The sequence below is a fragment of the Pomacea canaliculata genome, linkage group LG10 (genome assembly GCF_003073045.1).
Source record: "Pomacea canaliculata isolate SZHN2017 linkage group LG10, ASM307304v1, whole genome shotgun sequence".
NCBI lineage: Eukaryota > Metazoa > Mollusca > Gastropoda > Architaenioglossa > Ampullariidae > Pomacea > Pomacea canaliculata.
In genome coordinates, this window is record NC_037599.1 from 24,747,634 (window position 1) to 24,772,364 (window position 24,731).

Consider the following 24,731-nt stretch of genomic DNA (forward strand, 5'->3'; position numbering starts at 1 on the left):
ATCTGTGTGTCTGTAGGTTGCATATATATATTATTATATATATAGTGCTATGTTAGTACCTACATTGTGTTCCTGACAGACACCTCACTCTAGTTAATCGTTGGTTTTGTCCGCCAAGAAAAGCTCAGGAAAATTTCATGGCTAAGAGACAAATAAAAGAGAGAAACACTAGAGGACAATTTGCTGATGATGGTGATAACGACAAGACGGACGATGGCGGAATGTTGGGAGTGAACCAGTCTCTTGTGCTGGAATAGTCACGTGACTCGATCGGCTGTTTTACACACACATATATATATAACACATACACACATATAGGCTGTATATATATATACAACAATTTTTGCGCTGTTTTAAATCTAACCCACGTGTTATTATAATAATAACAACAAAAGACTCCTCACACCCGGGGTTTCAATCACACAGCATCACCACCAAGCACTAACCCTCCAGACCCTGTGAGCCCTACCTTACTGGCAAGGTCTACAAGGGGGAGCTTTACAAATCCCAGTAAAAAATAATAGGTAGAAGAACAAAAAGTTGTTAACAGCCGCACAACAAAGAAGCTTCTGCCCTCCGTCTTGTGTTGCTCGCCCCTGCACCCTGCTACCCAGCCAGAATCTCTGCCCTGTAGACACAGAAAGTCATTAAAACATCCTCCCATTCTCCGCGAGATGGAGGTTGCTTGTACATGTACTTGCAAGCCACATAAAGTCCTGGCGGGAGGTGCATTCATTATGATGTTGGTCAGAGGCGAGGTGGTCCGACACTTTTATGGACCGCGGACACCAAACCTCCAGCCCAGCCTCCTCCCCCATAAAAAAGCTCACAGTCCAATAATACAGGGGACTCCAGCTCCGGGAGACGGTCCTCTGAAAGGTTTTTGAGGTGAAAGAAGAGCTGCTGGAGTTCTTGATATAATTGTTGTCTGTAGTTACGAGTTTCTCTCATAATGGCCGACACTCGCGCCTCGCCCGGGGCCACAGCGGCACCTTTGATCCTCCCTCCCCCCCGCCACACCCCGGTCTGGCCACACACAGGAATGGTCGGGGTTCTGTATCTCTTTTATGCTCCTTCATTTACTCCTTTCCTCTTACAGGGATCAATGACCTGAGCATTTCTCGATGAAAGAGTGCAAAGCGACAGCAAAATTCAAAGAAATAATAATAAAGACATCAATTTATCCGTTCTCTCTCTCACACACACAAACACACAACGACACCTAAACATCCACTCAGCGGGAATTTTACCCAAACTTAAACGGTTGGTCAGTTTATAATATTCTAGTCATAGCTCTTTTCTTTTAAATTTACTATTTTCTCTAGAGACTAGGAATTAGAACACGTGACAGACACAGCTGGGTGTCTTCTTGAACTGAAAGTGCATATGACAGACAGACAGACAGACAGACAGACAGACAGGCAGGCAGGCAGGCAGACAGGCAGGCAGGCAGACAGACATAAATGACCTTCTTTAGCGGGAAATACGAGAGAAACAGAGACACAAAAACGACAGAAATATTTTGACTGACAAAAAGTAAACTGAATAATAGTTTCAACAGCCAGGGTTACACTTCTTGGGACAGGTTAGATATTTCTGCGTGTGTGTGTGTAGTGTGTGCGTGTCTGTGTGTGTGTGTTCCCCAAGTATGTGTGCTTCTCTGTAAGTGCATCAAAGGTCTCGCTCGCCTGCTGTTGCCTTACTTTTGTTTCATTTATCCTATCTTTGTTTTTATTTTGTTTTTTTTATTGTTATTAGTAACAAGAAAGGAATGTGATGGAGAGTTGTGCGCCCACAGCTGCCAGCGCCCCTGGATTAGCGTGCAAGGGGAGAGAACTGGAGGCTTGACTGAGTAGCTGTTGTGCTGCCACCTGGTGTTGGCTTTCAAGGAACATCCATCTCCACACACCTTTCTGCAAGCTTTCAGTGCCACCACACGATAGTAAACTTCCAAATTGCTCAGAATGGAGTGAAGGAGGACGGCAGGCGGGTAGAGCGGTAGTAACCTGAGGCAATGAAGGGTGTCGAGGGTGATCCGTTGCCTAGCAACGTCTAAATGAAGGTGAGGTGCACGCTGTGCAGTACAACATCCTCCATGCCAGCATGCACACCGCCGCACACACCTCGTCCTTCATCCGCATTTAGAAAACAGTTCTCACTCTTGGCTGGCTGCGATTTCCTCCAGGGCATCCGTCTCATTCCTGGCGTGTCGCGGAGGTCTGGAAATCTCTGCCCTGGATTGTCCCCCCTTTACTTTAATACTAACACTAGGTGTCCTCACATTGCATGATATATAGTGTTGTCTTCACGTTGTTACATATCAACACTCTGTAACACTGGGCAACACTGTGACAGGTCTGAGGGTCTAGACAGAATGTAACATGTAAAAAAGGATAAACGTGGATTATTTACAGCGACTTATGTTGACTTGCCACCACCAACTGGTGCAACTTACCTTGTAGTGGTGTGGTGGCTTGTGTGCCTCGACGACCCACAGAGCTATGTCGGCGGGAGCCTTGTGCTCCTGGCAGGTCCAACCAAGCCGAACAGGTCTGTCAGGGTAGAGGCCAGACTAAAATGTTGCACCCTGGCCCTCCAGGTTGGGGGTTTTGCTATGGGTTAACAACCCATCCAAGTAAAACATCAACTGTTACAGAAACTGCAACAATATCGCAACAGGGGCCTGGTCAGGAAGATTCCTCTCCAGAAGAGCTCATGACGCAGGCTGGTGAAAGCCCTAGGGAAGCCAGCATGCCGACTCATCTTCTGACGACCAAGGCAAAAACCAGGATAGGGACCTGGAATATCAGAACCCTTTACGAAAGTGGAAAATCAGCTCAAGTAGCGAGGGAAATGAGAAGATATAATATCACGGTCCTCGGGTTATGTGAAACCAGATGGAATGGAAGTGGGCAGGCCAGACTAACATCAGGGGAAACCATCATTTACTCTGGCCACAAAGACCTGGACCACGACCATTCCCAGGGAGTAGCACTGCTGATGTCAACAGAGGCAACAAAGGCGCTGAGGGCCTGGGAGCCAGTCTCATCACGGCTTATGTCTGCAAGATTCAATGCTAAAGGAAGGAAGACTACCATCATCCAGTGCTATGCACCAACGAATGCTGCAGACGAAGAGGAAAAAGAAGAATTCTATAACTCCCTGCAGTCTCTTCTTGACGCGACACCAAGAAGAGATCTGAAGATTATCATGGGAGACCTAAATGCCAAAGTGGGAGATGACAACACCAACAGAGAGCTCATCATGGAAGACATGGCGTCGGCACCTGCAATGAAAACGGGGAGCTCTTCATAGACTTCTGCGCTTTCAACGACATGTCATTGGTGGCACTGTATTCCCACACAAGAATATACACAAAACAACGTGGACTTCCCCAGATGGCCAAACGGAAAACCAGATTGACCATATAACAGTTGGTCGAAGGTGGAGAAGGAGTCTCCAAGATGTCAGAGTGAGAAGAGGAGCAGATGCTGCTTCAGACCACCAGCTTCTAATAGCAGTCTTCAAGATCAAGCTGAAGTCCTTCATTGATACAGCGGGCAGACCACATCACAAGTTCAATACCCAGTACTTCAAGAACAAGGAGACACGGGAAATTTATAACTGTGAAATTAAGAATAAGTACGAGGCCCTTTCAGGATTGTCGGAAGAATCTGTGGAAGAACACTGGTCAACACTCAAAAGAATTTGGAAGTCAACCTGTACAGATGTTCTAGGAAAGAGGGAAAGAAAACATAAGGAATGGATAACCCAAGAGACCTGGGCAAAGATTGAATCAAGAAGGACTGAAACAGAAGCTCAACCAGTGCCAAGACCAGCAAGAGAAAGAAGGTCTCAGAAACGAAATACTGGGAAGCCAATCGCCAAGTGAAGAGGTCGGCAAGGGAGGACAAGAGACGCTTCACCCATGAACTAACAGAGAAGCAGAGACAGCAGCCACACAGGGAAACATGAAGAGGTTATATGAAATAACACGAACTCTGTCAGGCAAGAGCGCAAACTCAAACAAGCCAGTGAAAGACAAAAACGGCAAGACCATAACAAATGATGCAGAGCAAAGAGACCGCTGGATGGAGTACTTCGAAGAGATGCTGAATAGACCTCATCCACCATCCTTACCTGACATACCACCCAGCAAACTGAACAACTTCACGTCAACACCAGCCCTCCCACTAAGACAGAAATCATCAAAGCTATCAAAAAGCATGAAAAATGGCAAAGCAGCAGGCCCGATGGCATACCTCCAGAAGCATTAAAGGCAGACCCAGAAACAACAGCAACAATTTTACAGCCCCTCCTACACAAGATCTGGGAACAAGAGCTAATCCCAGCAGACTGGAAATTAGGCCACCTGGTCAAACTTCCAAAGAAAGGAGACCTGTCCAGTGCAACAACTGGCGGGGAATCATGCTGCTGTCCATCCCCAGCAAAGTCCTGACAAGGATAATACTAGAGAGACTGAAGAAGGCACTAGACATGAGAATGAGACCAGAACAAGCAGGGTTTCGCCAAGACAAATCATGCACTGACCATATTGCAACCCTTCGTATCATCATAGAACAGTCCATCGAATGGCAATCCTCCCTTTATATAACCTTTGTGGACTTTGAGAAGGCCTTCGACAGTGTAGACAGGGATGTCATCTGGAGACTGATGAACCACTATGGTATTCCACCTAAATTCATAAACATCGTCAGGGATTGTATGAAGACTCATCCTGCCAAGTTATCCATAATGGCAGACTCACTAAACCTTTTGTAAATGAAGACTGGTGTAAGACAGGGTTGCATACTATCACGACAATCTTCCTGATGGTCATAGACTGGATTATGCGCAAGACGACCCAAGACAACAACACCGGTATCCAGTGGACCTTCACTCAAACAGCTAGAAGACCTGGACTTTGCAGATGACATTAGTCTCCTATCTCATCGGCAGCAGCATGCACAAACCAAACTGAGCAAACTAGCAGAGGAAGCAGAAAAGACCGGCTTAAAGATCAACAAAAAGAAGACCGAAGTGATGAAATTCAACAACAAGCAAGAACTTCCAATTCAACTTCAAGGCGAGAACATCCTAGAAACAGACCGCTTCACAATATCTGGGGAGCATCGTCAGCAAGGATGGTGGAGCGGACGAAGACATCAAGAAGCCGCATAAACAAGGCCAGGCATGCTTTCAACAGTCTGCGCCCCATCTGGAAACTCCCGAGCATTATCCCTTCGCAACAAGACCCCGCAATTTAACACCAATCGTGAAGGCAGTCCTACTGTATGGCTCTGAAACTTGGAGAGTGACAAACACCATCAACAACAAGCTCCAGACCTTCACCAACCGATGCCTTCGCCATATTTTGAGAATAAGATGGCCTGAGAGGATCTCAAACAGCAGCCTGTGGGAAAGAACTAACCAGAATGCCACTATCAAGACATCAAAAGCGCCAAGTGGGGCCTGGATAGGACACACCCTGCGCAACAACCGGCTGACACCATTGCCAGGCAGGCACTTGACTGGAACCCGCAGGCGAAGAGAAAAGTTGGAAGGCCAAAACAGACTTGGAGAAGATAGTAGAGAGCGAGGCAAAGGCTGCCGGAACCACATGGGCCCAACTGAGGGGGGCTGCCCAAAACCGGGTTCGCTGGCGAGGTGTTGTTGCGGCCCTATGCTCCTTGAGGAGTAACAAGGAATGATGATGATGATGATGTTGACTTGCAACTAGAGTAACATGAAGGATGTGGCGGGCAGGAACCCCAGACATCCTGCATGCTGAGGGTGGTGAGCTCTGAATGTGTTACTCACCCATCAGCTGCTCACTCACGTGCTTGCCAAAGCTCTCCACACAGTGTTCACACACATTTCTTAAGTGTCAAGGTTTAGTTTTCCCACCATCCTGGATGCCAGGCTTTTGCAGCTGCTAGAATAAAACTGGCTCGGTGAGGCTTTCCGATTCTGCTAAAAACAGAAAGACTAAAAAACTCAAAATGAGAAGAAAACTCCTTTTTAGCCAACAGTAATGACGCAGGTAGGCAAGTAGGCAAGTGTGCTCAGCTCACGGCACTCCACAGACTACAGACACATCTCCAAGTGCCAGCCAGCCACAGACACACCAAACAATGTCGGCAGCCAAGCTTATTGCAACTATCCTCCTCTCCATCATCAACCCAGGCTGGCAGACGCATTCCTCCTCTTTCTCGATCTCCACCTGATCAGAACGAGGCTGCGGCAATGCACATCATGGACAGTGGGTGTCATCTGTTTCAGGTGTTCCGAATGCCACGAGCTTTCTCCAATTATTTTACTCTCTATGAGTCACCAGTAGATGGCGCTAGTCTGAGCCTTTAAAGACAGAGCGCGTGCTTGAGTGACGGAGGCAATTACTTGTGTCTCGTTGATGGAGAAACATGAAAGCAATGTAGGTGGAATGACAGCAACTGTCCCTGTGAATGAATGGAGAGGTACGAGGCATGCACTGTGGTAAAGAACTGCCACGTGTGCCACCATCCTCTACCTGTTCAGAGGGAGTGAACCACGCACCAGACTAACAGACCAGACAAGATTTTTATTCGTTGTTTGAAAAACGTTCATCAGTGAACGAGAAATATCAAATAAACATTAGAAATGGCTTTTTGTGGTCAACACCGCTTCACGGATGTTGTGTCTCTTGTTTCAGTCAAAGAATCTCCGACTCTGTCCAGTCACGTGGTAGGTCTGACAACACAGACTGGGGCGTAGGGGCGGGGCAAGAATTTGTTTTAATTTGTGTCCTCGCTAATTAATGAGCGTGCAGAAAAGTAACTGCCATCTGTAAATTTATAGTTTTCCCTCAGTTATAACCATCGCTGAGCTCATCGCTTCCTCCCAAAACTCATTAGCCCCTGGCGCTGGTCCAGAGGAGGATTGATTTCGGCATCTGGTGTTCAGCCAAGCGCGCGCTGCAGGTACAAACTGACAAACATTTGAGATCCGCCACATCAAACAAATAACGAAGTGCCGCTCCAAACTGGGGAAAGGGGTTCAAAGGTGGAAAATACAAATAAAACTTGCAAATGGCAGGAAAAAATTATAATTGCGGAACGTGTTCCGTGTGGGGAGGGGAAGTGATAGCGAAAGTGAAAAAATAGGACAGAAGCAAGAGATGTCTGATAAATCTTCACCAGAGGAAGGCGGAGGAGGACAGAGGCATATTGACCACAACGGTGTAATGATTGCGAGGGATGAAGTTCACAGAATCAACCAATCATTTCTTTTCTTTCACGCCCTTTATTTGTCCTGACTTCGTCGTTCCATCCACATCGCTCCACCTGTCATCAAAACAACTCTGCATGACACGCCCATTGTGAAGGTGTGGTTACGTCCCCTGACACTCCGACACGCCGCGGACTCCGATTGACGCCGTCATCATTGACGACCTTTTGCCTCCGCTTCCTCCCGCGCGCAGGCTCCGCCACCCAACAATGGGCCGGAGGTGAACAGCTCGTTTTGAAAGGGCAGACAACTCAATAACCTCAAGACACTGGCGCACAGAACATAAACCTGTGGATGGTGCGGGTGTCTGGAGGTTGTGGATGCTGACAGTTCGTGAGCCTGAGTCAGGAGAGCGGACACGTGTGTTGTCGCTCATTTGTTAGCCGGGAATACACATCACATCCACGCATGAAACTCATGTTTAGAATATTCTCATCCCTGGATTAGCTCCCTTTCTGTCAGCATTAACGGCACGGCACGTGCGATGTGGAGGTAAAGGGGAAGGAGAGCTCTCCGCCTCTCAGACGGTCTGACCTTTTCCGCCACTTGAAGTGGAGGAACTGGAGCTTGTGAGAACATGGTACAACGACGGTGACGCCTGATCTTAGCATCGCCGCTTCTCTGGCCCGTTAGATCTGATAGATCTGCTGCAGTTACTGGCACAAGGCGTGTGGCGGCGGAGTGTGTTTCTATGTCAGCGCAACAACAGGTACTGTAACGGTTTATTCTCCGTGAAAAGATGTGTACTTGTGACTTGAACTTCTCACAAATTTGCTTCGCCATTTTACCTCCCGGAAGAATTCCCCAGCTGTTTTTTTCACGCTTGTGTATATATTTGGCTGGGGATCACCGCGCCTTGAGCGCATCTTTGTGATGCGGATACTGGCGCGCTATAAAACTACATCATCATCATCATCATCACAAGGCTGGTGGCAGGAGCAGCTCACTGCGCATGACCAGAAGTTGGCATGTGAGGCGCCAATAGAGTCTACTTCCGGTCTCTAAGATGTTAGGGGAGAGTACTCTGTGGACCAGAAATGTCTTGAATTTGTAAACCAACGAATGTTTCTTTCCTTATCGTTTTCTTGCCAATACTTGCTTTTTGCGCTCTTTTTCCCCTTGGCTTGATTTTTCACTATCTCCTTTCATTTATTTCCTTTCTTGCTTTTCTTGTCTCTGATATTTTATTTCTTCTTTCTTTGTACTTTCTTTCTTCTATTGTAGAAGCAGAAGAGCTAAACTCAGGTTCATTAACTCGTGCGGTGGGGGGCGTCAGACCCGAGTTTTTTGTTCACCCCCTACCCGCTTCTCTCACTTTCCCAGACACTGGAGGAGGATGGACAGGAAACGGGTGGGAAATAAATTAGTGTTGGGCCTATACAGTTAGATAAGCAGACAGATAGACAGACAGACAGACAGACAGACACACAGGCAGGCAGACAGACAGACAGACAGACAGGCGAACAGACAGGCGGACAAACAGTCCGGTTTGCAGTGTTTGTATAAGGGTAGAGTGAGTAAGCGGCAGAAAGACAGCGGAGCGGAGAAAAACAATCACTCGAGAGGCTGACAACAATCGCCATGTTGTTTGTTTTGATGTTTTGATGTAGATGTTAGATCTGTGGCCACAGTCTCAGAGCCGTCACGTGACTAGGTGACGCAACTGCAGGTATGACATCACGACATGACGCGTACAGGAATGTGTGGTTGTTTACACAAACAAACCTTGAATGTATCTCACAGGCGCGATGACCGACACGTGACTGCTGACACAGTAGAGTAGACTGGTGTAGTCAGCGCGTGACCACCATACGGACACGTCATCGTCATCATCACGTGGTCAGTTCACGTCTCATCTCTCTTCTCGTTTGACATTAAATGTGTTAACCGTTGGTCGGTCCTTTTATTTGTTGAAAACGACAGAGTGCAGCGAGGCGTGGTCACACACACATGTCCACGGCCTCAAGCAACTACATGAGCATCCTTCACTAAAACGTTACACAGAGAGACAAACATTACACACAAGCATTACACACAGACATTACATATAGACATTACACACACAGACATTACACCCAGACATTACACTCAGAGACATTACACACAAACATTACACACAGACATTACACACAGACATTACACACAAGCATTACACACACAAACATTACACACAAACATTACACACACAGACATACCACACAGACATTACACACAAACATTACACACAAACATTACAGACAGACATTACACACAAACATTACACACAAACATTACACACAGACATTACACACAGACATTACACACAAACATTACACAGACATTACACACAGACATTACACACAGACATTACACACAAACATTACACTCAGAGACACAAACACACAGAGACACAGACATTACACACAGACATTACACACACAGAACATTACACACAGACATTACACACACATTACACATTATAGAACGTCCAGAAGCTCAGGTACAAACACCGCCCCCTACCTGGTAGTACTCCACCAGCTTGCACAGCGTGCGGCCCAGGAACCAGGTCTCCCAGATGGTCTGCGCGAAGTTGGGCGGCATGCACACCAGGACGGCCAGGAAGTCGGCCAGCGCCAGGTTGGTGAGCAGCACGTTGGTGGTGGAGCGCAGGTGAGAGTTCCGCACACCCGCCCACACCACCAGGGCGTTGCCCCCCAGTCCCACCACGAAGCACACGAGGTAGAGGGCGAGGAAGATCCACTCCGTCACGACGGCTGCAGGTACTCCTCGATGTTCCGGAGGAGTTCCTCATCCGAGGCGTAGCACTGCTCGATGGGAGGGCCTGGCAGGTAGTACTTGCAGTGGCTGTGGTCCTTGGCGCCGCTGCCGTTGACTGCCATGATGCTGCTGCTGTTGGTGGTGGCTGTCAGGGCGTCGTCCGGCATGCTGCTCGGTCGCTAGAGGGCGCTTCTTGACAAGCGAGAAGTCTATTCAACTTTTTCTGTCTCCACTACCAGGAAATCGCTGCTGATGATAGATTAAAGAAAAAAAGGAGTATTGTAAACAATTATTATACTTTATCCACAATTTTAAGCATATATATATACATACACATATATATTCAATGGACATAAGGAAATCTTAGTCTTAGAGGATGGTTGCGAAAATATGAGCCGCAAAACAGATGTTTGTGACAATGATGGATGTGTAACATTTTAACTCTTCTTTCACTCACTGGGGAGGGGCGCCACCTTGAACAGAAGCAGCAGGTAGAGCGAAAGTCAATCAACCTATAGACTTACCTCCTGTCCCCCTGTTTGCAGGTCGGTGTTTGCCGGGTGTCGTGCTCGCCGTCATCTACAAAGCCTCTTTCCTGATGGTCGGAAGTCCGAGGCAGCTGCCTCGCATGGATGAACTCTTCATCGTGACGGCAGACCTGGAACTGAACACAAATTTTTTCATCATCCTGTGGAGGGAAAGAAAGCAGCGGAGTGTGGGACTTGTGTCCCCAGCGTCTGGTTGCTGCTGTCGCGTGCTTGCAGGCCGTTAGGTCACGTGGGGCATTCGTCAGCTCGCGCAGGCGCACCGCGCACATCGATCTGTTGAACATTTTCAGACATCATAATTTGCAATAATCATGCATTTGAAAACGAAATCTCTCTAAGGCGACGATGGTTCCAATCGCAAAGTTTCCCCCCTTGTGACTGCATCATGTTGATGGAGGATTTCACGGGGACGCGCCTCCAGCCTCACTGATGTCCGAGCTAATCAGTCATCTGCCACGTCAAGACCACCGGAGACCCGGAAAGGACCGAATGCACTCGTGCAGGACAGTCATCATGTTTTCCGGGTCAGTGACCACAAAGATGACAAGACTTGTAAATGACACGACCTCCGCGCACGTCCACCTGTGATTGGCTACTTCCGGTGACAGTTGGATTCGGTGGCCGTCTGTTTGCATCAAGGCGACCATCCAAGCGCCCTTCCGTTTCCGTTACAGGTGAACCCAATCTAAAACTGCCATCAGAAAACATAGTTCTCTTGTTTTTTTGTTTTTTTTTGTTTTTTGTTTTGTTTTGTTGTGTTTTGTTTTGTTTTGTTATGGTTTTTCAGCCCCGAAAGTCTTGCCTTGAATTTCCTATTATTTAGATAATTATAGCAGAAGCTGTTGCTGAAATTTTACCTGAGCCAGACGTTTGCCTGGTTAAACTATCAGACCGAGCGTGTATACACACCTGTCAGACTAATTTGATAAACAATCAAGAATCTTCAGGCAGTCCAATGCACGATGACAATCTTGCACAACACCAACAATGAATGCCACGTGACCTATGAATAGACCACTCAGATGTTATCCAATTTAAAACTTCTGGAATGGTGGAACAGGCTGGATGGAATCGTCCTCACACACGCACCACTGTCGTCTGTCGCCGTCTGTCCATCACAGGCCTCAAGTAGAGGCAATGATGATGATGGTGATGATGATGATGTGGAAGCTGGCTCCAGGGGTTACAGCTGTTACAAGCACACAGCAGCTGTAATTGCTCCATAATGTCTCGCACTAATCGTCTGAGGGTCAAAGCTTTTAAAGCTGTAGACCAGACTGACTCGGTGTACAATAGATGTTTACACAGAAACTTCCACAGACAACCGCAGCTCCTGTCTTTAACTAGAAGTCATTTAATATTTAACCTTTTCAATCAGCCGGACTGATCGATGGTTCTTATTGCCGATATATTAAACTAGGTAACCACCAAACAGTTTATTTAATAGCTCGCTCAGTACAAATTCCCGCAGACTGGGGTCACAGAGGTCAGCAGCACTGAGACTAATTGTTGTTTTATTAATTGTTGTTTTATTTGCTGTTCCTCTCTACCAGCACGTGTTGACCCCGACCTCATTTATTTCTTCCTGAAACTATTGTCCTGATGTTATTCAAACAGGTTTTTGAAGCCCACATCTGTAGATAAAGTGTCATACCTAGGTAGACTACTAGCACCAATGTCTCATACACGACACCGCCATTCACGCCGTGGTGGACTTAGTCAAGTCTGTCTGTGATGTACATGTCAGCTGTGTGTTGACGTGTCAAATGTTTACTGACTTATTCAAAAGTAAACATCAATTCTGAATCTGTAGGCCATGTATGTTTCTTGTAAGACTTGAGACAAAATAACGACAGGTGGGATGACAGGAGCATTCAGGGTGCCGGGAGAGAGGCAGAAGCCACAGGAGACGACAGGAGACGACATGAGACGACAGGAGACGACAGGAAGGGCGCGGCACTGTGGGTCACACACTTATCTGCATGTTGAGACAGGTTCCGCCACCCGCTGCACCCTGGGTGCTGATGCCCGATTGAGAGACAAGCTCAATAAGACGAAATTAGCGCGGACCTGAGGTTCCGGCATTGCAGCCTCAATGCTTTCCTCCCATCATCCCCCAACTCCCCCTTCACACTCTGGTCCTTTGCTTTGCCACGACGGAGGACACAGGTCAAAAGGTCGTGACTAGTACAGCCACTCCCACAGTAAGTATTTGACCCAGGTACCCACATCTCACAGTACAGCATCCATATCTAAAGTACATCATTTCACACGGCCAGACCCGGATGTAGGAGTGCAGCATGTCACTCAGTATAACAACCCTCCCCACAATTCCAAGCAGTGGGGTCTGAGAGAGAGAAGGAGCGTCTGCAGAATTTCTTCCGTTCGTGAAGATAACGGGAGGACCGTGTGGCGATCGCTGTGACAAACAAGGATCCTGCGATGCTTAGAGATGAACTGAGACTTCATTGATGTAAGATTGAAGACATGATGATGAGTTGATGATCACACCATGCTTCAGGACAGTTTGGGAAAGAGGGATGCTCCCCCCAGTGAGAGTAAAGCTAGTAGCTGTTGGGGAATGGAATACCTGAGTGCTTGTAACGCTCAGCGTCCGAACTAAAAGTCCGCGGTTCGATACCCGTGTAGCGCTGCACTTGCCCCAGTCCACCAAGTTGGCAGCTGGCGGGTATGGCTACCTGATTCCATAGAGGGTTGGGGAAGGTAAGGCAGCGAGGGGGAGAAGATGAACATCCCTCTCACGTACAGTTGCCCCCTAGAAGGTGAGGTCACTGAAAAGGTCAGGGGAAGACCTTACTTGCTTTACCTTACCTTACCTTGCTTTACCTTAGTTATCAATGCATTTACCAACTCACTGCACCAATACTGTGCTGTGTTCTGTCGACTAATGAGAAGATTCTTTTCGTTCTATCAGGGAGCTAAGAAATATGTTTCCTTCATTTCTCGCTTTCTTTTTAGTGTTTCGAGCATTGCGATATTTTCATCATATTTTTTTGTTGTTTTCACCTCAATTCCGAGGCCTCGCAATATGCTTGCCACATCCACAGGTCGGTGTCATGGAAAAATGTACTTTCTCTCTCTCCCTCCAATCCCCTGCCATCCCCCTGCCCCCCTCATCACAGGGATGTTGCCGAGGGCTGAAGTTGTTGGCCGAGAAGATGCGCTGTGTTTTCTCGGCTCCTGTTGCCGCCACTGACGGAGAAGTAAAAGCTGCCAGGAGACCGAGAGGCCGGGGGCCTGGGGCCACTGAGTGCAGTTACCTGACTCACCTCCTCGCATTCTCAGACCTCAGACCTACCTGGTGGCGGGGTTGATGGCTGGTCGCTACACAGTCTTCGTGTTGACACGCTCTTCCTCTTGTCACGCCATTCCTCGTCTCCTATCGATCTATTGATATCTGGTTATCATTTGTTTTTATTTATTTCTTCATCTGCGTTATTCCTAGCCCTTCCAAAAAACACACACTCCATGTTCTGTTCTTTTACAGACTGTTATTCTGACACGGAGAAGGAAGATGGCAAATTAGCGCCTGAAGACTGGAGTGATGGAGAGTAGAAATTGCGCCCTTCAAAATAAAATAATTAGTCGGTGCACTGCTCCAGCAATAGCTCAGCGCTGGCACCAACACCGAGGGGAAGAAAATAAAAACTAAACATTTTGCACTCAAGAGAGAAAAAAAAAGTCCGCGCTCTACCCACCGCCTGCTGCTCCAGTCTGAGTTGATTCTCTAACAACTCACACACACAATACTCGGGCAGTGAGATTTCAACAGTGTGTGTGTGTGTGTTTGTGTGTGTGTGTGTGCGTGATCAGTCAGAGACACGTGAGCTGCACGAGAAGACCGCGCCGTGGTCAGTGAAGCGTGGCCGAGCTACGAGAGTCTGTTATTGAAGTGTCACGTGGAGCCTGTGCAGTGAGCGGACCTCACGACATCCACTCTGTGCTTGTTTATCTCTTCTCAAGTTTTGATAGATGAGCTTGTAAGCGTGTCTGCCTTCAGTCATTAGCTCTAAAATAAACCAAGATGGCTGTTTAGTATTTACCAAAGCCTGGAAATTCAAATCGTGTGACGAGGCAGCCGGAAGTTAGTGGACTCTGTGATGTGTGACGACGGCAGAGTTTGTTGTGAGTTGTACTCACATCGCTCAGTCACACCAGCCAATCATTGTCTCCTGTTGTAGCCAGACAAGCAGACACCAGGACTGATTGCTAATTATCACAGGATGACAAGTGCTCAGCCTCACGTGTGAGCGGGTGGCCTACCCAACATACCAACCACTGTAGCGGGTGTAGAGTGCACACTGGGGAAGTTTAGTCTCTTCTGAGGTGTGAAGTCCTGTTTGACATTCAGGCGACAATTCCAGTACAAAGACTCTATTTAAAAAAAAACATATTGTAACTGTGGCACAGGATGTAATCATGATAGATAATAGATGAAGGGGAGGATGACTAGGACTTGGGAAAATAATTTAAAATGTCCTTACCTTTACCACTCTAAAAAAAAAAAAAATTCTTGAAATCGGTGATTTATAAAAACTTTTGAACAAAACTTTAGAAAGCTATCTACATAGGCTGTTTTAAATTTCAAAGTATAATCAAAGAAATATATTTCCTGATTTAAAATCAGAGACATTTAAAACGGTTAAAAACGTTTAGAAATTCATGGGCATGTGTTGGACTTGTCTGCTCCCCCATTCCTCCCCATCTGTCTTCTGCTAATGTCCATCAGTCTCTGTTCGCAAACCTGTAACCCTTGACCTCTGTGATATCCTCCCTCATCACCTCCAGCCCCCTAAAGCCTGCAGACAGGCATGTTAATCTGTCCTCCCAGCTCCTCCTCCCTTCATAACCGCCCCATCGTCGCCTCCATCCTAGAGACCTAGCCTTATAGGCGGGGTGTGAGACGAGAGCGAGGCAAAACATCTCCATGACTACTTTAACATGAGGAAGGCGTGAAGAGCGCATGCGCCTCGCGAGACGCCCACGTGACTGACCATGATACATGAGATGTGAGACAAGCAACAAAAATCTAATAAAAATTCAAACTGCGATTGAAGGCTCTACTTACACAGGAAGTCAAGAAAACAATCGCATTGCCTGTGTTTACATTTTCTACACGGAGACCGAGGTGATCCTCCCTGTCTTGCCCCCCACTGAGTTCTGCAACTCGTGTACAAGACATTTTGTCTCACTCCTGCTTGAAGGTGAACAAAAAACACTCACAAGATTGTCAGGCCAAACATCGATGTTAATTAAGCTGAGGATACATCACCGAGTCACAGGGGGATGGCAGGGTATTGAAGTGTCATCGATGATGTGCAAGCAAACGATCTCTTTGGTGCAACCTCCTCTGACCCGTCCTTACATCCTGCCATTGATGCTCGTTTTTGCACTCTCCACTGCAGAGCTCTGTCACTCGCGATTATCTTTGCTGTTAAACAGTTCGGTCTTGCTGATATGTTGTGAATATGTCGGGATGAGGTTTGAGCATCTGTGTGGCTCGTATCATGCATGACATCAAGAATGACAGAAAGGTACTCAAACACACCAACACACAAACAGATAAAACAAACAAGGAAATAACACAACAACACAAACACATACACACTGACATCCACTCTCACAGTCCAGCAAACAATAACATCTACTCATCTACTCGCTGCACGAGACAAGCCTGTCAGATGCTGTGAGGATGAGTTGGGGTGAATGACCTGGAAGGCAGGTGAAAGACCTTCCCTCCCAGACAGCAAGAAGATGCTAGAAATGGATGAGCTTGGACAGTTGATATTGAGCACGTGACTGATGTAGTGACACCTCCCTCCCTCTCTCCTCTTTCATCGACGGAGCCTGCCGCTGTCAGGAACAGAGGGAATGTCTTCTACAAGCACCAAACATTTTGTTGACGATGTTGAATTAGTTTAAAACCTGTTTATAAGAATGTTACACGTGTAACAGAAATGTACCAAGAAAATGTTAGAATGTGTGGTGTGTCTAACAACTCAATCCTCCGTCCCTCCATCTTACAAGTAAACACGAAGTTTGGATAATTAGAGGCTGATGATAGTCGAAAGAAATTAGTCGACATTCACAAGCAATGGCTTCAACAACTCTAGTGATTCTCTGTTGTGAAGACTAACAAGCCTCTCAGGCAATTGAAAGTTGATTGTACATGGTTGTGTAGGTCAATGCAGGTCATCAACAAGCATTTTCTGTCTTCCCGTCAAGCCTCGTCACCCGCCATTATGCACTCCTTCCCTCCGCCTCTCCAAAAGGCGATCCGCGGTCTGAGACTTTCTTTCCATCTAAAAACTTCGTGAAGTCCATCAGTCAGGTGTGACCAGTGGGTGAACAGTGATTACTGTAACATTCAGGGATAAACTGTACACAACTGTCTCTAGTAGTGACACTAGTTCACTCTGTCACTCAGCAAAGATGAACAACAATTCAATTGTCGTTATGCCGGCTCCTTTCATCTTTAAAACAATTTTTGTAGGGAAGGTTTGTATCTTTTATTTCCAGCGGAAATAATTTCTTCCCGCCTTTGATGCACAATATTTATTTGTTTGCTGGGAGATGCAATCTGCTGCCGCCAAGTGAATCGCAAATAAAATAAAGAGAGAAAGAGACTTTGTGTGTTAATCTACATAATTAATGTAAAGCAGATAACAGTAGAATTTTAATATAAAATGTTTTATTTTTGTCGTTTTTATCTAAAATAATATTTGTGATTCGCAATGAGACATTCCCGCAAATATTACTGAAAGAACGCAGAAAGATGTTGGTCAACAAACTTTTTGAATCTCCATTACAAAATCAAAAACACGAAAATAAAAATTTCAACAAAATTGTCGATGGAAATCTTTCTCAAATTTTAATTGAAACAAAACCTGCGGAAGTGAAATTGTTGGAAGTGAATCGAACTCACGAGCTAACCTGGCACAAGCAGCCATGAGTACGAGTGTGAATGTGTGTGTGTGTGTGAGGGTTAGACAGAAGGACAGACTGCAGCAGGCGAGTGGAGGATGATGTCAGCACCAAAGGTCCTCCTATGCAGTTGTGAATGGTCTTGATAAGTTCACTTCTCTTTCTCTGTCATCCTTCCTCTTTCTGTAACTTCCAGAATGAATCTTGGACATGGGTTGAAGTGTAGATGATCAGTTGAGGAGGAGACAGGTCCTCACATCACACTTCTCTGTGAAACTGGTGATGTCCCTGGACTCTACCTTTCACTGCGATTAAAGTCTTTGTAGTTCACGTGTTGAGGGAATAAAACTCTCCACAAGCCTCGCGAAGTGTCTGTTGGCGGGGCAAGCTGTCAGTTGTCAGACAGATAACTGTCATCAGACACATTGCTACATCACTGTTGCTAACCTGCAGATGTATTGTGGAGATTAACAAGAAATGTGCGAGTCGCAATTTCCGCTCTGGTCTGCAGCTTGCATCAGGACCTGCCGTCCGTTGTTTGTCCTCCTGTCACCCTCTCAAAGCCGCTTGCACAGTCAGTCGAGACGAATAATCACGAAAGAGGGATGGGAATTGGTATTTTACGCCGAGCCAGCAACTAAACTATATCATGGCCAGGCAGCCAGCCTGTAAACAGATGCCACATGCAGAGAAAGAACGGTGTGTCCGAGACGAGAGTTGAACCCAGGACAGTGAACCTTCACGGTGTTGGTGACAGGCGCTAACCGCTGCGCCACCGGGCACTGAATAGTGGGAAGAAAACATTGTGTGAGGAGAATAAAGATAGAGAATGATAGAAGGGAGAAATCTGGTGTGCAAGAAATAAGTCTGGCGACTAATGAAGCTCGAGGAGAGAAACGATGAGCCGGCAGAGAAGTGGAATCTGGCCGCACGAGGCGCTAGTCACGCTGCCACCTGGCGGCGCTGGAGGGCCTGGCACCAGTGGAGGGAAAATCAAAGACAACATGAAGTGTTCCCCTCTAGACTGCCATGAGCTGCCATACTGCGCACAGTTCCTGTAATAGTGACGTACCAGTCTGTACAGCAGGCGGTGAGGATGGTTGCGATGGTCGATGTTATCAAAGTCTGTCACATCTTGACAAGCGGAAACGGCGCCGACAGCTGCTACAGATGATGCTGGAGGCAGGAACTTTGATGTTAAGACACTGACCTCGAGAAGCATGTCAGTCTTGACTGCTTGACCTCCCTCGCTTGACCTCACTCGCTTTGGTCTCAGCAACGAGGCTAACGAGGGCAAAACGTGCGAGCCTCATGGCGGGGGTTGAAAGGTTAAATGTTGCAGCTTAATCACACTCGACATGTGAGTGCAGCGCTATACATCGCCAGCAAGGAACGCCTGTGCGTGCTAGGGCAGTCACGTGACTAGCAGTTATAGGAGTCACGTCACTAGCTGCTATGAGTCACGTCACTAGCTGTTATGGGAGTCACGTGACTAGGTGTGTTAATGAGGGTTAGTCACTTCGCTAGCTGTAGTGAGTGACATCACTAGCTTGCTAGGGGAGTCATGTCGCTAACTGTACTGACGTCACTCGCTTGTTATTAGAGTAACGTCGCTAGAGTGACGTCACCAGCTTGCTACGGGAGTCACGTGACTAGCTGTGAATGTGACTACGTGAAGTGAGTCACAGTTCCTCACGGTGAGACCGCAGTCTGTGGGAGCTGTGCGTGACGTTACAGAAATGCAGGCAGCCCATTACCTTGGCACTACTTCTGCAGACAGGTGGCGGAAGGATTCGGCGGTCGCACATCCAGCATTTCTGTGGGAGAGGTTCGATAATGTCACTTAATAAGCGGTCATGGAGGGGTCGAGAGAGAGAGAGAAAGTGTGGGTTTACAGGACGAGTTCTACACACTGTAGAGCAGCAGGCTGGATGACAGTTCGTCCCCAAATCTTGTTTCTGATATTACAAGTAAACATCATCGTCTCTTTCTCGTTTTTCCTCGTTTGGAAACGAAACGCAAATTCATGTTTTGATCCTTCGTTGCATGTGACTGTGTCTCCAGACTCAAAGATGGAGCCGACAAAACTACTTTCTTGTAGATACACATCCATGCTTTTTAGGAATTTGAAAGAATTCGCTCGTGTTCCGCGAATGCCAGAGCCTGGCAGCAATCCATTAACCCTTTAGAGTGTAAGAGGAGCCTGTAATGGGTGACAGACAAAACCGCGGGCCTTTCTTAACATAAATAAAAACTGAAATTACAGACCTGACCGAGAATGTTTGACAGACACAGCACTTTAAAATATTAAAGCCGTCATAAAAATTCCACAAGAGTAGATGAATGAAAGACAAAAATGAAATGAAGACAAAGAAAAATTTGAAGAATTAAAAAATGAGAGCAAATGCAAAATTGAATGTGGCGATAAAATGTTGTAAAAATAAGATAAATGTGAAATGCCGGGTTGTGGATGTTTTAAATGGGGTGTCAGACAGCGAGAGGGTTAAACATACCCGTCTACACCCAGTTCACCATTTTATCAACAGGAAGCTGGGGTTAAAACCTCCTCTAGTCCATTCACAAAATACAAATAGTAAGTGTTGTGGCAGTTTGAGGTGTTCATGATAAGTAAACACAAGTAGTGCTCCTGACAGTGTGATAGCAAGGGTGGGTTAAAGCATCAAGCTCTTGCTTGAGAAAATAGGTTACAGTGGGTTGGCTGCTACATCGGGTACCCGACGACAGAAAATTACAGAGCGAGACAAAGGAAAGGTCGGCAATCACAACGTAGATTAAAAGGATCTGATGAGTAAAAGACAAAAACACAAGACGAAACAATTTATGCAATACACGCGAGGGAGGACCTTCTGAAAACATAAAATGATGCAAGTCTCCAGTACTCTGCGTGTGTGTGTATGTGTGTGTGTATGTGTGTGTGTGTGTCTGTGTGTGAGTCTGTGTGTGAGTCTGTGTATATATATATACGTGTGTGTGTGTGTCCTCTCTACCGATCGAGAGCGAGATGACAGCCGGTGTGACGATCTCAACTTTCTGTCGAGACGACTTTCCCACACACGGCGCACGTGCATGTCGCAATGGGTCACGTGCTACGTGCTACGTGCCGGTGTCTAATTAAATCACAACTAAGTCTGACCGTTGTGTACGTGATGTATTTATACAGATATATATCAATTTTTGAAATCACGAATCATCGGTAATTTGTGATCATCTACTAGTTTCGCTGACTTACATATCGTATCGGAGTTAATAATTGTTTAGACAGCTGGTTACTGGAGTGTTTGTAAACAACTTGTAATTGTTTGTAAATATCACTAACTTACTTTCCTCGTCTTAACACGATTTTACGTTTCTAGTTCTGTTCGTCAGCGCATGCGTGTGTTTGAAATGCACCAACTAACCCTGCAAGGTGCGGCAGGCCAGCATCGCATTGCCTCCCTTTTTATAAATTTAACTCGATTGGAAAACGAAAGGCGGACTAACGAACACGGAGAGAATGAGCGCACATCAAGCAAATGGACTGAAGTGAAAGAGAGATGAAAGCCAGATAGCACGGATGTCTCTCTCACTCTCTCCCTAATCTGTTAACAAAGTGGAGCTACAAGATTAGGATGTTGTGCCACTCACACAAGGTGCTGGACAACAAAAACCAGAAACACTGAGCACTGAACATCCGCTGGAGATAGCAGCCAGCCCCGTGGAAGCAGTCCACCCGATGTAACATTGTTAATAGCTACCCGATGTAACACAGAACACAAGGCCTGCTGTCAACCTGTACTCACCCACCCCATCCTACACAGATAGCACTGCGTTCAGCCATTTCTTGGGGAAAAGATACAGCTGCTGGGGAGCACGCACAGCTGGATACTGAGAGAAGAAAATTCATTTCAGCCAAAGGCAGGCATCAAGTGCGTCACTGAATCACGTGATCACGCTACCAACGGTGTTAACCAGAGAGCAACCGACTTCACTGGTCAGCAAGTCAGCGGCTGTGGTGGTCAGCGAGTGTCCGACTCAGTGAAGTGAAGACCGACACCATGTCTGTCCACGAGGACGTGGCGAGAACTGAGAGCGAGGGCAAGATGTCTGATGCCGAGTGCGATGTAGAGGTGGAGCAGGTCACGTGACAGCCCGCTACTGGCAGCCAGAGGTCTGGCCACTGATTGCCAGCTGTAGGTCCTGTGTTGTGGACATTGTGGGGATGGCCAGCTGTGGGTCTCATACCCAGGTCACGTGACAGCCACTGACCGCCAGCTGTAGGTCCTGTGCTGTGGACAGTGTGGATGGCCAGCTGTGGGTGTCATACCCAGGGTGCCAGCGGGAGAGGGATGGCCAGGGAAGTGGCCAAGTCTGCAGAGCGTCCGACTGCTGTCTGTGGACATCCGCTTCCAGACGACATCACAGGGCGGGAAGGGGAGGGGCACTGAGTGGAGGGGGGATGATATGTACCGGGGCGACAACCGAGAAACATACAGTGACACAAGAGACGAGAGAATCGTCTGGTCTTGGCGAGTGCTTTAAGACAGACAAGCAGTCAGACACACAGACACTCAAAAAGACGAACAAAGATAGAGAGAAAGTATAATAAACACGTCATAGAAATATATTTGTGTCAAACTTGTCTCAGACAGATGTCTGTCCCAGAATAATAAACCTCATTATAGACAGATATGTCATATACAGGTAGAGAGATTTGTCCTCATTCAACCGAATAAACCTCAATATAAACAGATTACTCTTCTGTCATTCTTATAGTCTCTCTGGAGGATTTTTTCTTTCTTTCCTTCTTTCATTCCCTTTTCTTTCTTTCTCCTTTTTTCTTTAATTTTAATGTCTGCTGCCATTAAATTCCTAGGTCTGCATGTTCCAGTCTCAGTAGGTTTCGGCCTGACTAAAATGTTATCAACGCGCCAAAGTGAGAAATACATTTTCGTCAGTGAGCTCACTTCATCGCGTGTGACAACAATAAGTAAACAAAAACATAAACAGTGCAAACGCTCTGCTGTGGCGATCACCAGAGGCATCTTAGCATCTCCGTCAGGTAATATAATATTGTATCTAAGTGCAGGCTTCTTATTAGTGTGCCGTGAGGTGAGAGAATATTGTCACTGAGTGCCATGCGCCAGACATCCACCTCGTGCCGAGGGCGCACACGTCCTCCTCGCTAAATAAGAAATTTAAAATACTTCTCTCGAGATGCGGAGGTATGATGGGGACTTGAACATATGGTACCAGAGTATGGATATGGGGGTAGAGTGGGGTTACAGGTACACGGTGCCGATACCCGGAGGTGGCACTCCCCTTACCTCAGTCATGTCGGCGTTGACATGGACAAACACTGTGACAGACACTGTGACAGACACTGTGACAGACACTGTGACACACACTGTGACAGACACTGTGACACACACTGTGACACACTGTGACAGACACTGTGACACACACTGTGACACACACTGTGACACAGTTTAGCAACCACGAGTCTGGCACAGGACCTGAGCACAAATTGCATTCTCCCCATGGAAAATGAGTTCCAAACTGGCGTGGTGCGGCGCTGGTAATGCTAATATATTCATGTATTCACTGCGGTGTAAGTGTGGAACACAAACAGTCATTGTGACTGACCTCCACCCTCACTGCACGGAGAGTGAGATGATGTTCTGTCTGGACTGTCTCTCCAAGACACGGTCTGCTGCTCTCACAAGACGCAAACAAAAAATAACTGTCAACTTACCTTTTTTTAAAAACAAAGCCGAATTTTTCTTCTTGACGAGTGATGCCCACGACAGTTTATTCCGCCGCGCGCATGACGGAGTGAGTGGGGTTCGAACCCTCGGCAGTAACTACCACAAGTCCACACCGGGAGGAACGTTCCCCCTGAGAAGGGCGGCACTAGAAGCCAGAGGAGGAGGAGATAAGTTTTCACCACATCATTGAGGGCGCGGTGTCAGCAGCAGGCACTGGCAGGCCAGGCCAGAAAATTGTTTTATAGCAGCACGCACCACGCGCATCGCTCCAGTGCTGCACGACGCACGCCACTTGCTGCTGCTGCTGCTGCTGCTGCTGCTGCTGGATGCCGTCCCGCCGTCGGCCGCCGCAGCGCCGTGCCGCACGACTCGGGCCCCGGAAACGTCTCCCGCACGTGCGGTTCGCAGGTGTCACGTCACGACAACTTAGTGTTACGTCACTGGTGGCGACAGCCACCTGGTGGCACGTCACGATAACGCCCTGCCTCCTGACAACCACCTGTGGCACGTCATAGCAACCAACGGCCACACCAACATTTGTAGTTCGGTGCAGACAGACGGACGGACGGACAAGACAGCCGCCATACGCGTGTTGATGTCGCTCTGCTGGAGGATGTGTAGTGTTCACTCCATGTTCAGTTTCTTCATTTGTTTACTTGTTTATCTCGTTACTTCTTCATCCATCGTTCACTGGTTGTTCAATCACCGCTCACTTTTGTTCATTCATCCTCACCTGTTAACGCATTGAGGGCTTTTTTGTTCACTCGGGTGCTACAGGTGTTACAGGTGTTACAGACATTACAGGTGTTACAGACATTACAGGTGTTACAGACATTACAGGCTGCACTTATCCAACAGCCACACCACTCCCCCGCGTAGTGACGTAGTGCTTCCTGTGCTGCGTGAGAAGACTGAGCTCGTCACACGCAACTTCCGGTTTTCTAGGTTTGGCAAAAGAATGCGGTGTAACAAAAGTTTGCTGCCAGTCTTAGAGGCTAAGTATAAAGGTTACACCGCTAAACAAGCGGCTGTGTGTCAAGTCCCAGGGCTTATCCCACATTTAAACCAGCGATTGGTGGAAATAAACTCACAATACGACAGTCTGCTGACAGAAGTCACGTGCTGGTGTGAATGCAAGCTGCACGCATGGCGACAGTTACACAACAACAACGGATTCCTGAGGCAAAGTCTTTTGTCGACTCCAAGGTCTGTTAAGGTGCGGGTGGGCAATAGATGAAATAAAGAACACAATGGGAGGTATTAGATTAAACGATACACCCGACGAGTGACAGCAACAATCGTCATGTAAGTCCTCCTGGGGACCTCCCTCCCCTCCAAGAAAAGTTTGGTGGAAAATTTCAAGCTGGAGAGTGATGTACATGTACCTCCGTCTACCTGACTTGATGAGACTCTTCTTATCTCTGGTCTGCTTTCATCACAGATTAATAAT

General features: G+C 47.1%; 1 protein-coding gene across 3 annotated transcripts in view; it reads right to left on the bottom strand.

Annotated features, from left to right (window-relative positions):
* Positions 1-23,588, bottom strand: part of LOC112574478 (orexin receptor type 2-like) — a 42,527-nt gene extending 18,939 nt beyond the window's left edge. The window contains exons 1-3 of one of the 3 annotated variants that reach the window (XM_025255582.1): positions 23,269-23,588; positions 10,548-10,687; positions 9,766-10,272 (exon numbers count right to left, since the gene is read on the bottom strand). In XM_025255582.1, coding sequence (XP_025111367.1) covers positions 9,766-9,846 — 81 coding nt within the window. In that variant the 5' untranslated portion in view covers positions 9,847-10,272; positions 10,548-10,687; positions 23,269-23,588. The remainder of the gene's footprint in view (positions 1-9,765; positions 10,273-10,547; positions 10,688-23,268) is intronic. The other 2 variants (XM_025255580.1, XM_025255579.1) reach the window with 2 other exon arrangements.
* Positions 23,589-24,731: the final 1,143 nt, after the last annotated feature.